Source organism: Camelus bactrianus, chromosome 8, assembly GCF_048773025.1.
Source record: "Camelus bactrianus isolate YW-2024 breed Bactrian camel chromosome 8, ASM4877302v1, whole genome shotgun sequence".
NCBI lineage: Eukaryota > Metazoa > Chordata > Mammalia > Artiodactyla > Camelidae > Camelus > Camelus bactrianus.
Window position 1 is genome coordinate 12901317 of NC_133546.1, and position 13848 is coordinate 12915164.

The following is a 13848-nucleotide window of genomic DNA, read 5'->3' on the forward strand; positions in this document are numbered from 1 at the left end:
AAAGTCAATTTTAGCACTTGTGTAAATCATTAACAGTTCCTTTTACTTTTCCATAGGACAGTATTTTTCCTTCTGGACATTAAATTCCTATAGCTACCTATTATTTCTAAGAACGTGTGTTATATTTACAATCACTTTGAATTGTTAAGTCTTCCTGTCGCTTTCCTCCTTAGAATGATCTGAAGGTGCTGTTTACATCACTCGCTGACCACAAATACATCATTCTGCAGAAACTGGCAACTGTGTTGGAACAGCCTGTGGCAGAGCAAATAGAGGTATTTACAGCTGCCTTTTTCCAGAAGAGCAAATGCAATGAGTAGATCTGATTTACTAGGAAATTTCGAATGTTCTATGAAAGACTGATGGCTTACTGTGGTGTTTTCGTTGGTCACGTATTTTATTTTTAAGGCTTGAATAACTGCTTGGATTACATGGACTCTATCCCTTACTTCTGCATGCAGCCAGGAAATGTGAGATAGGAAAGGGCATTAATGACAGATGCCACCTAACAGTGAGCTTAGACATGAACCTCAGTGACATTTGGCAGGGAGTCAGACTGTCCTGGTAGTGATACGGATGAAGCACCATGGACATAGTTTAGAAGGTGGGTCCATTACCTTCAGTGGTGATCGGATCAGGGGAAAATTTGGTAAAGGGAAATTTGAACTGGACTTAGAAGTTTGGACATGCAGAGACTAGGAAGAAAGGTGCCAAATAAAGAGGAGAGCCAGAACAAAGACAGAAATGTTAGACAGTTCAGGGCACTTTGGGAGAAAAGCAAGTAACCCTGTTTAGCTGAATTTAACGAGGAACCAAAGTGATTGAGGGGAAATAATGTTGGAAGAGAAGAATTTGAGGCAATTTCTAAGACCTGTTGAATGTCAAAAAATTTGGACTCTATTCTACAAATGAGTGGCCTTGAAACTTCATGGATTGCACACTTCATTGGTGAAAAAGAAGTAAGCACATACCACAAATACATCTACCTATTTATAAATTGTAAGCAGGTACTATGTTACAAAGCATGCACACAAATGAAAGTTTTAAAATGCATGTGGTTGAATATAAATGACAGATGTAGTATTGCATCTCATAGAGCATCTTACTACACTTCGGGGTACTTACACTCACCTTGGACACCACTGGCAGTGGAAGGTCACTAGGGATATTTGAGGGTGAGGGTGAGGGTCAGTGTCAGCTCCTGCTTCTGGATGAGTGACATGGCAGCATCAGGGTCAGGAAGGAGGGTGACCATCCGAGGGTCCCCACGACTGCACTGAGGAGAAGGAATGAGGATTCACACCATCACACTGGCAGTGGAAACAGGGAGGGGAGAAGAAATGGGAAGGCTGTTACATAGAAGATCCCTTTTTGTAGGCTCATGATTATGAAAATGTGTATTTTAATAGAATTTCATAACCTAATTTCAGTAGATCTCCAATGATTCTATGGGTAAGCCACAGGGAATCACCTGAAATAGAAATCATCAGAAAATTTCTCAGTATAAAAGGATCTCTCTCTCTCTCACCATCTAAGATAGTTTACAAAGTTATATGTGCATATGTCTTTTTCTTGACCATAATTTCGTTTGTTTTTTAAAAGCAATCCCTCATTTTCCCCAAACTAAAAAGCATCCTTCCATGTCATAGCTTCTGCTTGCAAGGACATTTTTTATTTTTATTTTTATTTTTTGGCTCATATTGTATCTGATTCCAAACAAGATTTGAGCAGCTGTAGTGATGCTTTGCCTTGAATTCCTAGTGTGAAATTTAAGGTCCGTATGACCACAAGTGACACTTTTATTAATTATTGACCAATGTAACTAAAGTAAATTTCACAGATATAAATAAATAACTGGCTTATCTTTTTGAATAAATGGAAGGCAACTTTTTAAAAAGTGCTAATTAATCCTCCTTGGGTTAAAGAGGTAATAAGAGCAGAAGGCATGGGGATTTATTCATCTTTTGAGTCATGTCTTTCTGACCTAGAACTGACCTGTTGCCCCATGAGTCTGGTGCACAGCTGTCTTCTGGGATCTCCATTTACTGCCATTCTGAGTACTTCCTTCCCTTCTCCCTTCTGTTGGGTCTTCTCTCTCCTGAGTCCCAAGTCTTTGTCTTTATTCTGTTGTTTCCTTGTCTTGTTAGTGCATATCCTTCCTAGGAAAGGATGCACGCTAGATATAATTCTTCAGCACTTTGCATGTCTGAAAATGTTCCAGTACTTTGCTCACACTTATGGTAGCGTGGCTCTTCATAGAAGTCTTGGTCAGTTTTTTATAGAGTTTTGAGGCTTTTCTTCCATTGTTTTCTAGCTTCCGGTGCTGGCTTGAGGAATCTAAAATTGTTCTCATTCCCGAGGGTCCCAGTGTTCTGCAATTTCACAATGATGTGCCTTTTATCCACTGGGCCAGGAGCTACTTTGATTGGGCAGCCTTCATCCTCCTCTTCTGGAACATTTCCTTGTGTCTATTAGAAATATTTATTTAACTATTTTTCATCCCTCTGTTTTATCTGTCTCCCTTTCTGAAACTCCTTGTAGGCAGGTGTGGGACACGCTGGGCCAGTCCTCTCGTTTTCTCATCCAGAGACACTTCTCTCTGTCTTTTTGCTCTGTTTTCTGGAGACTTCCTCAGTTCCAACTCCAGACTTTTTTCTTGACTTTTGCATTTCTGATCTCAGGCATTTAATCTTCCCAGAAGTTTTTTTCGGTTCTCTGAATGGTCTGTTTTTGGTAGTATCCTGTTCCTTTTTTAAAAAAATGCATGACCGTTTGGAATCTCTCTGAGTATTAGTAATAATTTTTTTGGTTGAAGTTTTTTTTTTTTTTTTTTTTGTATTGGGGGGCTTCGGGTGTTTTTGGTTGAAGGTTTTTATTAGTCTTGGGGTTTTTTTGGTTTGTTTTTTCTTTTTTTGTTTTGTTTTGCCCTGGATAGTCAGTTTCCCTCCACGTTGCTTCTATTTGTTGGCTTATTTTGGGCTCTACCTTTCCCGTTAGAGGCTTTTCTCAGCTATACAGAAATGTTTTGTTGTCTATTCACATTTAGGATGGGAGACCAAACAGCAGAATGGAAACTTCATGAGTGGATGGGGCTGGACAGTTTTGAGATTTATTGAAGGATGGTCTGTGTTGGCTATTTGTTGGGGAACCCTTGTGTCAACATTTTTAGGTCTCTCGGCCTTTTCACATTCCTCCAACTCCCCTTCTGTCTGGGAGGAGAGACGTGGCTTCAGCACTCCACACTCCAGAAGATGCAGGGCTCCTCATTCAGCGCTCAGTGGGCGTCCAGACACTTTATCCCCTTGTTCTCAGTCAAGGACTCAAGCCCACAACTGTGTCTGGCGCCCCTCCATCCAGAGGCTGTCTGTTGTACCTTCTCTGGAAAATAACCTTTCAGCCTTTCACCAAGGAAGGAAGAGCCAGTGTGGAATGAGGAAGGGGATCTGGGAAGTGAACTGCTCTTCAAGCATCTTTTCACCAAGCCCCCTTATTCAGCATCCCATCCCAGGTTGCCCAGAGTCCCAGAGATCCCTGTTGCTGAAATGTGGTGATAAAGAACCACTACTAGCTTAGGATTCAGCTTTCTCGGATTTCCTAAGTCAGTTACCACGTATCCTTCTGATGTGCAGTTTGTAAAATTTTGTTAGTATTATCTTCTTTCCTGTTTCCTTGCTCTTACAGATTTATGGGGGAGAAAAACACACCAGAAAACAAGCAAACAAAAGATTGGCTGTGGTTGTAGTGGGGACTCATGGAAGAGAAAACAGGACACGTGTTTCCTTTGCCATCTGGAGTTCGTGTTCCTTTCATCCTTCAGGGGCAGCTGAGGTGGCTCTTCTTCCAAAAGCCTCCTTCAGCTGCTCCAGGACTCACTGGTGGCTCCGGGCTCCAAAGCCATCTCGCAGGGATGACCAGCATCAAGTTTAGTACATAATTGTATTCGGCCTTATTTCGTTTTCTTCTGCTTACTCAGCTTCCTCACCATCTCTAAGCTCCGTGAAGGCCAGGTTGAGGTCTTGTCCTGCTTCTGCAGACCTCACGCTAGGAAGACAAGGCTCCACACGAGCAGCCTCTTTCAGGCTCGATGGCTTGCTGTTCTCCTTTACAAAGTGGAAGCCCTCCCTGACTATGCTGGAACATACTTTCCTCCTGCCTCACTGAACTTCTCTCCAAAGATGCTCAGAACTGCATTTCAGAAAACCAGAACACAGTCCCCTAGAAAATCTCAGGCAGATACCTTTTTCTGATTCTGTCCTAAGTCATGCTTCTTATTCAGGTTCCTATTCAGTTTTCCTTATTTGTTCCAGGAAGCTGTTCTCCCAGCCATCCATGCTAAGCCCCTCCTACCTCCTCACCTTTAAAATAGCTGATCTGTAGTGTAATAAAGGGCCTTCTTCCCTTTTCTGTATAATAGAGGACCATGGTTTTTATGTGATGTGGTAAATGTCTTTTTTTAATTCTTTCTTATTTTATTAAAATGTAGTTGATTTACAACCTTAGTTTCAGGTGTACAGCAAAGCGATTCAGTTACACATGTACATACATGTATATTTTCTCAGTTTCTTTTACATGGAAAATGTTTTAGGTGGAGAGGGGAGGAACAAACAAGGGGACACCATAGTCACATTTTGCTTGGAGACTGTTCACGTGAGTTTTAATGAAATGTCATAAATCATACATAGGCAATACAGCAGGCTGAAGATGGGCTGAAGGAATTGGATGCAGGAATCATTGAGTTAAAAAGGCGTGCTGACAAGCTGCAGGTGGAGCAGCCTTCCATGCAAGAACTCTCCAGACTTCAGGTACAATTTTCTCCCAGTGGCATTTGACTTCAATGATACATCTTAACTAGAAGTTAAGAAAAAATTATTTTCTCTGTTTTTTCAGGTTTTGGCTAAAACAATTCATGTCATTGAGACCCTGATTTTTCTTCCAAGTAACTCTTAAAACATTTTCTGAAACGTTTACTGTATTTCGTAAAATAAATTATCAATTTTTGAGATTTACTAAAGGGTGGTCTGTCTGGGCTATTTGTTGGAGAATTCTTGTGTCCAATTTTTAAGTCTGATAGTCTCACATTCTAAGATTTTCTGACATAATTATTATTCCAGTGGTTAAGCATTGGTATCATTCCATTGTGGCATATTGTGTTCTACTATAGAAGATACAGTAATTAGCAACCTACCTGGAGAAGTTAAAAGAAAGATCTCTATCCTGTACTATACTCTACCCCCAAAAGCCATTTTAAGGAAAAAAATACTTAAGCTAATACTTTTTAGAAAGTATATTTTCTCAAGTGTCCAAAATTATAGTTTATATTTCCTACATGTTTGAATGGAAAAGAGGCATTGTTTCAATTCCAGAACCAAAAAAAATTAAACTAGAATGCAGCTGAAATCTAAACAGACTTCCTGGCATCTTTCAGGAGTACAGAATAACAGTTGGAATTAGAATGTTTTCCTACATCTGGCACCTGGGCAAGAATCTGTAATCAGGCTGGTAGGAAGATACTGGGATATTAAACCAGCAAAGTAGCATCTGATAGGAAACACAGTTAAGTTATATTAAAGAAAAAAAAAAACACACACATGTTAAGTTTTCTCTGAACTGAGCTATTGAGGGATTAATAATATGAGTCCAACACAGGGTCACAAGTTCTTTCTTTTGAGAAAATAAAATACCTCTTATTTTAAAAAGAACATTTTTATTTTAACTGTCTCATCCGATTACCTAACATTTCATAATATGGACCACTGCCCCCACTCTGTCCTTTTTAGACAGTTTGCCAGCAGTACTTAAATGTCAGGTGTAATGGTCAAGCGTCAGAGCTGTAAATAGGCATTAAAGTTGAACTTTTCCAGATTGAGCCATTTTGACCTGCTAACCCTTAATATGATACATTAATTAGGTCCATATGCCTCAAATAAATTTCGTATTTGGTGTATCATCACCCACTAAAATGTCTTTCCAGTTTAAATAGTTATTTATTTACTCCGCCACATTTGGCAAAAACAGGGCCTTTTTAAGTTTTAAAGTCTTTTTGCTCACATTAAACTCTTCTGTTTCTGTAGCTGTTTATTTGAGGAATAGTCCCAAATCTGATTATTATTTAGCAGACAAAATGTTGAAGATACTCAATTCAGTTATTCTAAAATGATAAAATTTGAGAGCATTCTAAAAATCAGAACTACATTTTCTGTGACTTTTCTCTTGGCCGTGTGAGCAGTTTTTCAGCATTTTAAGCCCAACCTCACCATAAACTATTGGCATCCTGAGAGGACAGGTGTCAGGTGTACCTCACATAGAGGTAAATTTGAATTAAGCATGAGTCTTGCGGTCTGTTTCTTAGGACATGTATGATGAGCTGATGGTGACCATTGGCTCCCGGCGGAGTGGTCTGAACCAGAATCTTGCTCTCAAGAGTCAGTATGAAAGGGCCCTGCAAGATCTGGCTGACCTGCTGGACACTGGACGAGAGAAGATGGCCGGAGACCAGAAAATTATCGTGTCTTCCAAGGAGGAAATCCAACAGCTACTTGACAAACATAAGGTAAAAAAAAAAAAAAAAAAGAGAGAGAGAGAGACAGAAAATTTAGTTTTGGAAGTGCACTCTCACTCACTGATACAATACCTAGGATTATCCATCTTTTATGAGTTTCTACTTGTGTAAGTTACTCTTTAAAATGGTCAACAACTGTATATTCCAACGCAGTGGCATTCAGTAGCGCAGAAAAATGATAAAGGATATATTCCTATAATTTTGTAAGTGAGCAAAGAATACAGATCTTACCGTTTAGTTTAATGAGCGGTATTAACGATGCCTTCTCCCCTCATAGACCGCAATCAACGGGAAACTCAGGGACTCTTCAAACGAGCCCAGCTTCGTTCTTTTTCTTTTTTTTAAACTATCTGCAGCTGTTATTTTTGAAAGTATTTTATTTATTTATTATTGTATTAATTAATTATTTTATTTTGGTGGGGGCTGGTAATTAGGTTTATTTATTTTTTGGAGGAGGCACTGGGGGTTGAACCCAGGGCCTCATGCGAGCTAAGCATGCGCTCTACCACTTTAGCTGTACCCTCCTCCCCCAGCTCCATTCTTAACTCGACTCTCTTCCTTTGTGTCCCTCATGCCCATTTGTTCATCTAGTCCTCAGTGTTCTCTCTGCTTTCCCCCTGTCCTGACCAAGAACTGCCTGCTCTGCTCTGGGAACGCAGAGCAGCCCACTCAGGCTTGGACGGGGTTTATGTATGTTTCGTGCATCACTCAGCTCTTCTGGTCCATAGACACTTGCTCCTCCAGCTGCCGTGGGCCTTCAGTTTTCCTTCCAGGGGACAACGAGTGCTTTTACTTCATAACCAACCTTGGTGGGCGTGAGATTGTCCCATCAGTGTGTGCCTTAACCAGGTTCAGGTTAGGCACCACTCCTCAGTAGAGGAGTGCCTGGTTCACACACACACACAGATAACTCTCTCATTATTAGCCATCCTATGAAAAACAGCAGTTTTGCCAGTTCAGAGACTCCACCTCCCAGACAGTGGACATTTCTTATAGAGGAACTAAAAATTCCCCTGGATTATAGGTGGTTAACAGTCTACCATTATGTAGCTCTCTGGTGGCTTATAAAGGTAGATTTGGGGGGCAGGGGGGTGCAGAATTGTATTTCTTGCTGTTTTTCTCCAGAGGTTTTTATCCAAAACTTTGTGATTTATTAAAGCCTTATCATTTGGCTTTGAAAACATTGCTTTAAAGTTCACAGCTGGTTTTTCTCAAATCTTTGACCAGAGCAATAAAATATCATCCTGAGTTATTCCAGAGGGGAAACTGGGATCAATGTGTGTAAATAACAGAGAAATAAAGCTCAGGAGATGAAGAACCCTAAAAGGAGCAGGCTGCCATCAGGCAGACGGCTCTCCCGGCTGTGAGAAGTCCGTCCAAGGACGTTGGGGGAGATGGGGTTGTAAAAGGAATATTAGCTTTCTGTGAATGTTGGGCCCAATGACCTCCAAGTTCTCTTCCAACTGTAAGATTCTATGATATAATAATTGTCAGTTGAAAATAATGATCCAGCTTCCATTGACCAGACCACTTTCCAAGGGAGGGCTCTTCGTGGCCTTGGGCTTATTGCATGAGACTGAGCGGTTCAGCATCTGTAAGGTGGGAAGTAAAACTGCCTACCTCATGGAATTGTTATAAGGATTAAATGAGTCAGTCGCTGAAGTGTTCATAGAGTGTCTGGCACATGGTACACACTCAGTGTTAGCTGATGTTAGCTCTTCCCAGTCTCTAAGCTTTATCCGTGGTGCTGGGAACAGGATATGGGAGAGCCCTCTCCCCATCTTCTGGGGCCTTTTACAGATAAAAAGGAACATTTCAAAACACATCTGTAGTGTTGTGCGAGGTGTACAGTTCTGCTGTGGGCAGGTACATTATGAGGGAAATTAAAAAATATATCTTGCCAACCAGGGCGTGTGGCACACTGGGCTTGGCGGTGAGTATTAAGCACAAGGAATGCTCTGAGAATTAAAAAAGGGCCATGGAGGAAGAAAAGTTGTGAATGTGCCAAGTGAGGGTATCCCGGGAAGTACAGAGTATAGGCTGAGGCTGAAGATGGGAGAATGGGAGCTGGTGTGTCCGGGGAACAAGGGAGGGCGGTCTGTGGTGGAGGAGGTGAGAGGCCACCCAGAGGGTCTAGGGGTCAAGAGCTGAGAGAGCGGAGGAACGTTTTCAGCAGCTGGTCACGCACAACGGGATCTGTTTTGGGGACAAAGTGCAGCATGGCAGTGCGTCGGTGCTTTGGGTTGGGGGACAAGAGGGGTCATTTAGGCCACTTGGCTGGAGCCCCCATCTCTGCAGGAAGTGGTGTGTGCCTGGGAGGGTGGAGGCCGGCAGGGGGACCAGTACCCCTCATGTCTGAGCTAAGTTCCATCAGCTTCCATGTTTGAAACCATTTTTATTGTAAGGTTGGATACAAGTGAATTGCTGACCTCTTTCTGTCTGAAAAATTGCAGGAATACTTTCAGGGTCTGGAATCTCACATGATCTTGACTGAAACACTCTTCAGAAAGATCATCAGCTTTGCAGTCCAGCGGGAAACTCAGTTCCACACCGAGCTGATGGCTCAGGCTGCGGCCGTCCTCAAACGGGCTCACAAGAGGGGCGTGGAGCTGGAGTACATTCTAGAGGTGAGACTTGGTGCTGCACCTGTCCGAGGCTCACCCACTACCGACAGACAGACCCTCCAGGCCGGGCGTGTTCTCTCGTGGGATCTGTGTCCTGTGACCCCGGAGGTCCCTCAGACTCAGCGTCTTGGGTTGCCCTGTGCCCCTTGTATTTCCTGTTCATGTTTGGATAAACGCTGTGCTCACTGTGAATTCAGCCAGATGAATACTGATTTCAGACTGAGGTCTTGAAAAACTGCTAACCTTTGCTAGACATTATTGAAAAAGACTTCACATGATTAAAAAAAAAAAGATTTTCCAATTTAAAATAAAATAAAATCATAAGAATAAGTGATGTGGGAGTTCTCCTGAGTAGAATGTCTGTAATATGTATTTATATTTCTTAAATGTCTGTGTGAGGTTTATTTTGCAAATGTAATGCATTTAGTTCGCTTACTATGGGAAGTAAACATGCCCATCTCTTTCACTTACGTCATAGCATCATCACTTGGTAAAGAATGAAACCGTAACTATCAGATGCCTCCTGTATTCCAGGTGTGCTGCATACATTATCCTCACACTGGACCAGATGCTTGATTGATTGATTTTTACCTATGCATACTGTTTATGTTTATTTTGTATATTCATTAAAATCTATAATATCAGACATGTTTGAATATTTCTTAACTTTGAAGTAGAGTTGTATCTGGGGCCATAAAAATCTTAAATTAAAATGAAACAAACAGGTCCTCTCACACCTCTGGAAATTACCCATTAACCAAAATATATATCCTCAAAGAAGTACCAGTATGCTATTTTCTAATGTCATTAAATCATGTTTGAAAGAAAATAATTATAAAGATTGATTGTATAGCACTGCAAATATTTACTCTAAAATACTAGAAGAAAAATGAAACACATTTTTGGCCTGATGAACACCATTTACGTGAAAGTGTCTAGAGAAAAGTGACTGGAAGGAAGTATATGAAAATAGTGAAATAGAAGTATTTTTTTCTTTTGGAGACAAGATTATTATTAACCCTATTTTTTTTAATGTTGAAAATGAGGTTCACCGAAGTATAGTAAGTTTCCCATACCATACAGCTAGTTAGTGGTGGATGTGAAAGCCAGTTTACAGGGGTAAACTGATTACTTGCTTCAAAGCCGTCTTTTGCTTTCTAAAGCAAATCCCCAATGCAAACATCTCCGACAAGTCTTTAAAGAGAATCTGTCAGGTGCACATTTGTGCACAGAGAGGAATGCTGTTCCTGAATGAGGATTTTTCAGCTCACAGACGGATGTTGTGCTTCTAGACATGGTCTCATCTGGACGAGGACCACCGGGAGCTGAGCAGGCAGCTGGAGGTGGTGGAGGGCAGCATCCCGAGTGTGGGTTTGGTGGAGGAGAGTGAGGACAGGCTCATCGACCGGATAACACTCTACCAGGTCAGCGTCCAAATGGCATCTTGGTGTAAAAAGTTGTCGCATTTCCTTTTGAAGCTTTCCCATGGTTTGACTTGAAATCAAATATTTTATTAAGTACTTTTACTTTACTTTCAAGCTATTGACATTGTTGAAGACATAGGTTTTAAGTGTTTGTTTCGTAACAGAACATAAAAAGCTCTTTTTATTTTTTTATGAGATCCGCTTTTGAAAATTTAGGCTCCACCAAACGTTTTCTGTTTTTAAGCTTGAAGTCACACTATCTTGAAATAATTAAAGTTTATTGTTTTATAACAGAGCACTAAAGAGCCTTTTTTTCTGATTTTTAATGATAAAGAGCTCTTTTTAAAAATTCAGCCTCCACCAAGAATTTTTTTTATAGTTTATGCTGGTATCACACAATTTTTGAAATAATTACAGTTCGCAGTTTTAAATATACCTACAGTTACTTTTTTTTTTAATCTCTACTTAGATGAAACATGTTAAAATTTCTAATGTAACTTGGGTACAAATACTTGAAATTTGACTAACAGGTAATGGGAACATTATGGAAAAATTATAATCTTTAAGGAAGAAAAATTGCATTATCTAAACTTTTGACCCAATATTTTCCATCATTTTAGCATTTGAAATCCAGCCTTAATGAATACCAGCCCAAATTATATCAGGTACTAGATGATGGAAAACGACTTCTGATATCCATTAGCTGCTCAGATCTAGAAAGCCAGCTAAATCAACTTGGAGAACACTGGTTAAATGATACCAACAAAGTGTCTAAGGAACTTCACAGATTGGAAACAATATTGAAACACTGGACCAGGTAATACAGTGACTATTTGGCACATTTTTAGGTTAATGCTGCAGAGTACTTATAAGGCTAGTGGACACATGAGTTGAAAAAGATGTGGTTCCCCTAGGAACTCATCACAGAGTTTGGAAAATAAAGGCAAACGCAAAGTTTCCAATTGGATTCCTGTATAACTGTATAAACATGTACTTAAAAGTGGGTGGGGAGGTGCATCAAACCTTTGCAATACATTGAACCTTTGAGCTGTCATCTTCCCTGCCTGTGGACTGTGCATGTGTGGTCACAGTAAACCTTAGGAGAGAAAGAAGAAGGGTGTGTTTTGAGAAGGTAAAGTTTCTCTCGAGGGCAATGGGAGGTATTCAAGAGAGGTATTCATAATGAAACCCTTTATTTCTACGCCACCTTTATTTCTACGAACTTTTAATAACAATCATCTAACATTTTCTAAATAGCTTCATTGTGAAAGAGTAGGAGAAAGATATTTTTATTTTCAGCCTAGAGGTGGGAAAGCTGAAACTTAGAGAGACTGACTTGCTTAAGGTATGAATATTTAGAGAAGGGAATTTGAGAGTGTCAGCCCAGGACATTACTCTCCCAAATCTGTCGAGTCTTCTTTTAAAATTAGCGTTGGTGAGTAACAGGGGTTAGCACAACAGAGGGATTGGATGTTGACTTAATAGGCTTATTACCGTCCTTGCAGATATCAGAGTGAATCTGCAGATCTGATCCACTGGTTACAGTCTGCAAAAGACAGACTAGAATTTTGGACTCAACAATCTGTGACAGTCCCACAAGAACTGGAAATGGTCCGTGATCATCTGAATGCTTTTCTGGTAAGTCCAAGAATCGAAAGCATTTGATTCAATTTTATTATTTTCAGGCCTTTTGGTAAGGCCTGACTTACACCAATGAAAAGGTGATCGGCTGTCAATGAATATACTTAATAAATCAAGCTATAGAGAATTTGTCAGTGTTAAGTCTGTGTGTTGAATAATTGAGGAAAATGCTAGGGCTCAACATTGCCTCTTTAAAGTCATCTTTAGGTAATGTTGGCTTTCATTCAGGGCAGGGATATGTGGCTTTTGTTTTTCTCCAGTGTGCTTAACATCACCACTCGCCTGTATGATGTAAAGAAAAATTGTTCGGGAAATAAGTGTTTCTTTCCCTAAATAAAAGATCTGGCTACTTAATCCTGATGTGGACTTTGCTACTTCTTTTAGGAGTTTTCCAAAGAAGTTGATGCCAAATCTACCCTGAAATCGTCTGTTCTGAGCACAGGGAATCAGCTCCTTCGATTAAAGAAAGTGGACACAGCTGCCCTGCGTTCTGAGCTGTCACATATTGATGGCCAGTGGACTGACCTGCTGACAAATATTCCAGCTGTCCAGGAGAAGCTCCACCAGGTACAGAACTAGTCATTGGTTTAGTTGGTCACAAGCAGTATTAGATGAAAAAGTACCTTAATCTGCTGTTGTTCCCAAATTTAAATCAGCTCTGTCTTGGGTGTCTTGTGTTTTCTCTCCTCCATGGTATTTCATGTGAAGAGTGAACAGTTCTACAAATTGCATGTCTGCAAACCCCATGTCTTCCAAGGGCTTCTTTATCGTATGTGTGTGTGTTTTAGAATCCTTGTCTGTCCATGTTTTAATTCTTTGTTTTCTCATAAATAAAATATGGGTAACTATACCTTTCTCACCAAGTGAGTACTTACGAAGATTTAATACTATTGTATGAAAAAGACCTGTAATATTACCTACAATAGAGGTGTAACTTTCAACAAATGAAGAGAAGCAAGTCTTTCTCTTATCTAGAAAGTTGCTTCCCCCCCGCCTGAACTCCCAGGTATTTTATCTCTCTCTCTTTGGCATTCATCCTGTGTAAAAGGTGTGATAGATGTGTTTCATATAAATGTCTTAGCCCTTTGAATCAGCAGCTGCACATTCCTAAAGGGCAGGAAACATCTCACATTGACTTCTATATCTTTCTGCACCACATAGAAGTCTATAAATATTTTAAATGATTGCTTTTTTCCTCCCAATCACTATAAGTATTTACATAAATACCTGATGTATTAAGGAAGATTCAGAATTCTAGTATATTTTGGTGGAAGACTGAGGAAATTGGCTACGCTCTTTGGAATAAATATCAGAGTGCCAAAAATCTAGAAAATGATAGTTTGTAGTGTGGTGGTATTTTTCTTTCTTCTTTTAACATTCCTGAATCATAATACACAGAGATTTTTACAAGATAATTAATAAAATACATCTGTTGAATGTTTCGTAGTTAAGTTTTTTTTTATAGTCATAAAACTAGCCATAAAATAAGAATAATATTTTCTTCTTGCTGGTGTTTTGATTAATTAGGTAGTGTTTATGCAATGTTGATAGTATTGTATGTCAAGTGAACATAAGAGGACTGTTATTGTTCAGTGTTTGC

General features: G+C 40.0%; 1 protein-coding gene across 3 annotated transcripts in view; it reads left to right on the top strand.

The window, feature by feature from the left end:
* The window catches only part of SYNE1 (spectrin repeat containing nuclear envelope protein 1), a 427410-nt gene that overhangs the window by 314440 nt on the left and 99122 nt on the right, over positions 1–13848 (top strand). For all 3 annotated transcript variants that reach the window (XM_074368141.1, XM_074368140.1, XM_074368142.1), the window contains 8 exons: positions 174–275; positions 4683–4802; positions 6350–6550; positions 9013–9186; positions 10476–10607; positions 11228–11424; positions 12113–12245; positions 12633–12815. In XM_074368141.1, coding sequence (XP_074224242.1) covers positions 174–275; positions 4683–4802; positions 6350–6550; positions 9013–9186; positions 10476–10607; positions 11228–11424; positions 12113–12245; positions 12633–12815 — 1242 coding nt within the window. The remainder of the gene's footprint in view (positions 1–173; positions 276–4682; positions 4803–6349; positions 6551–9012; positions 9187–10475; positions 10608–11227; positions 11425–12112; positions 12246–12632; positions 12816–13848) is intronic.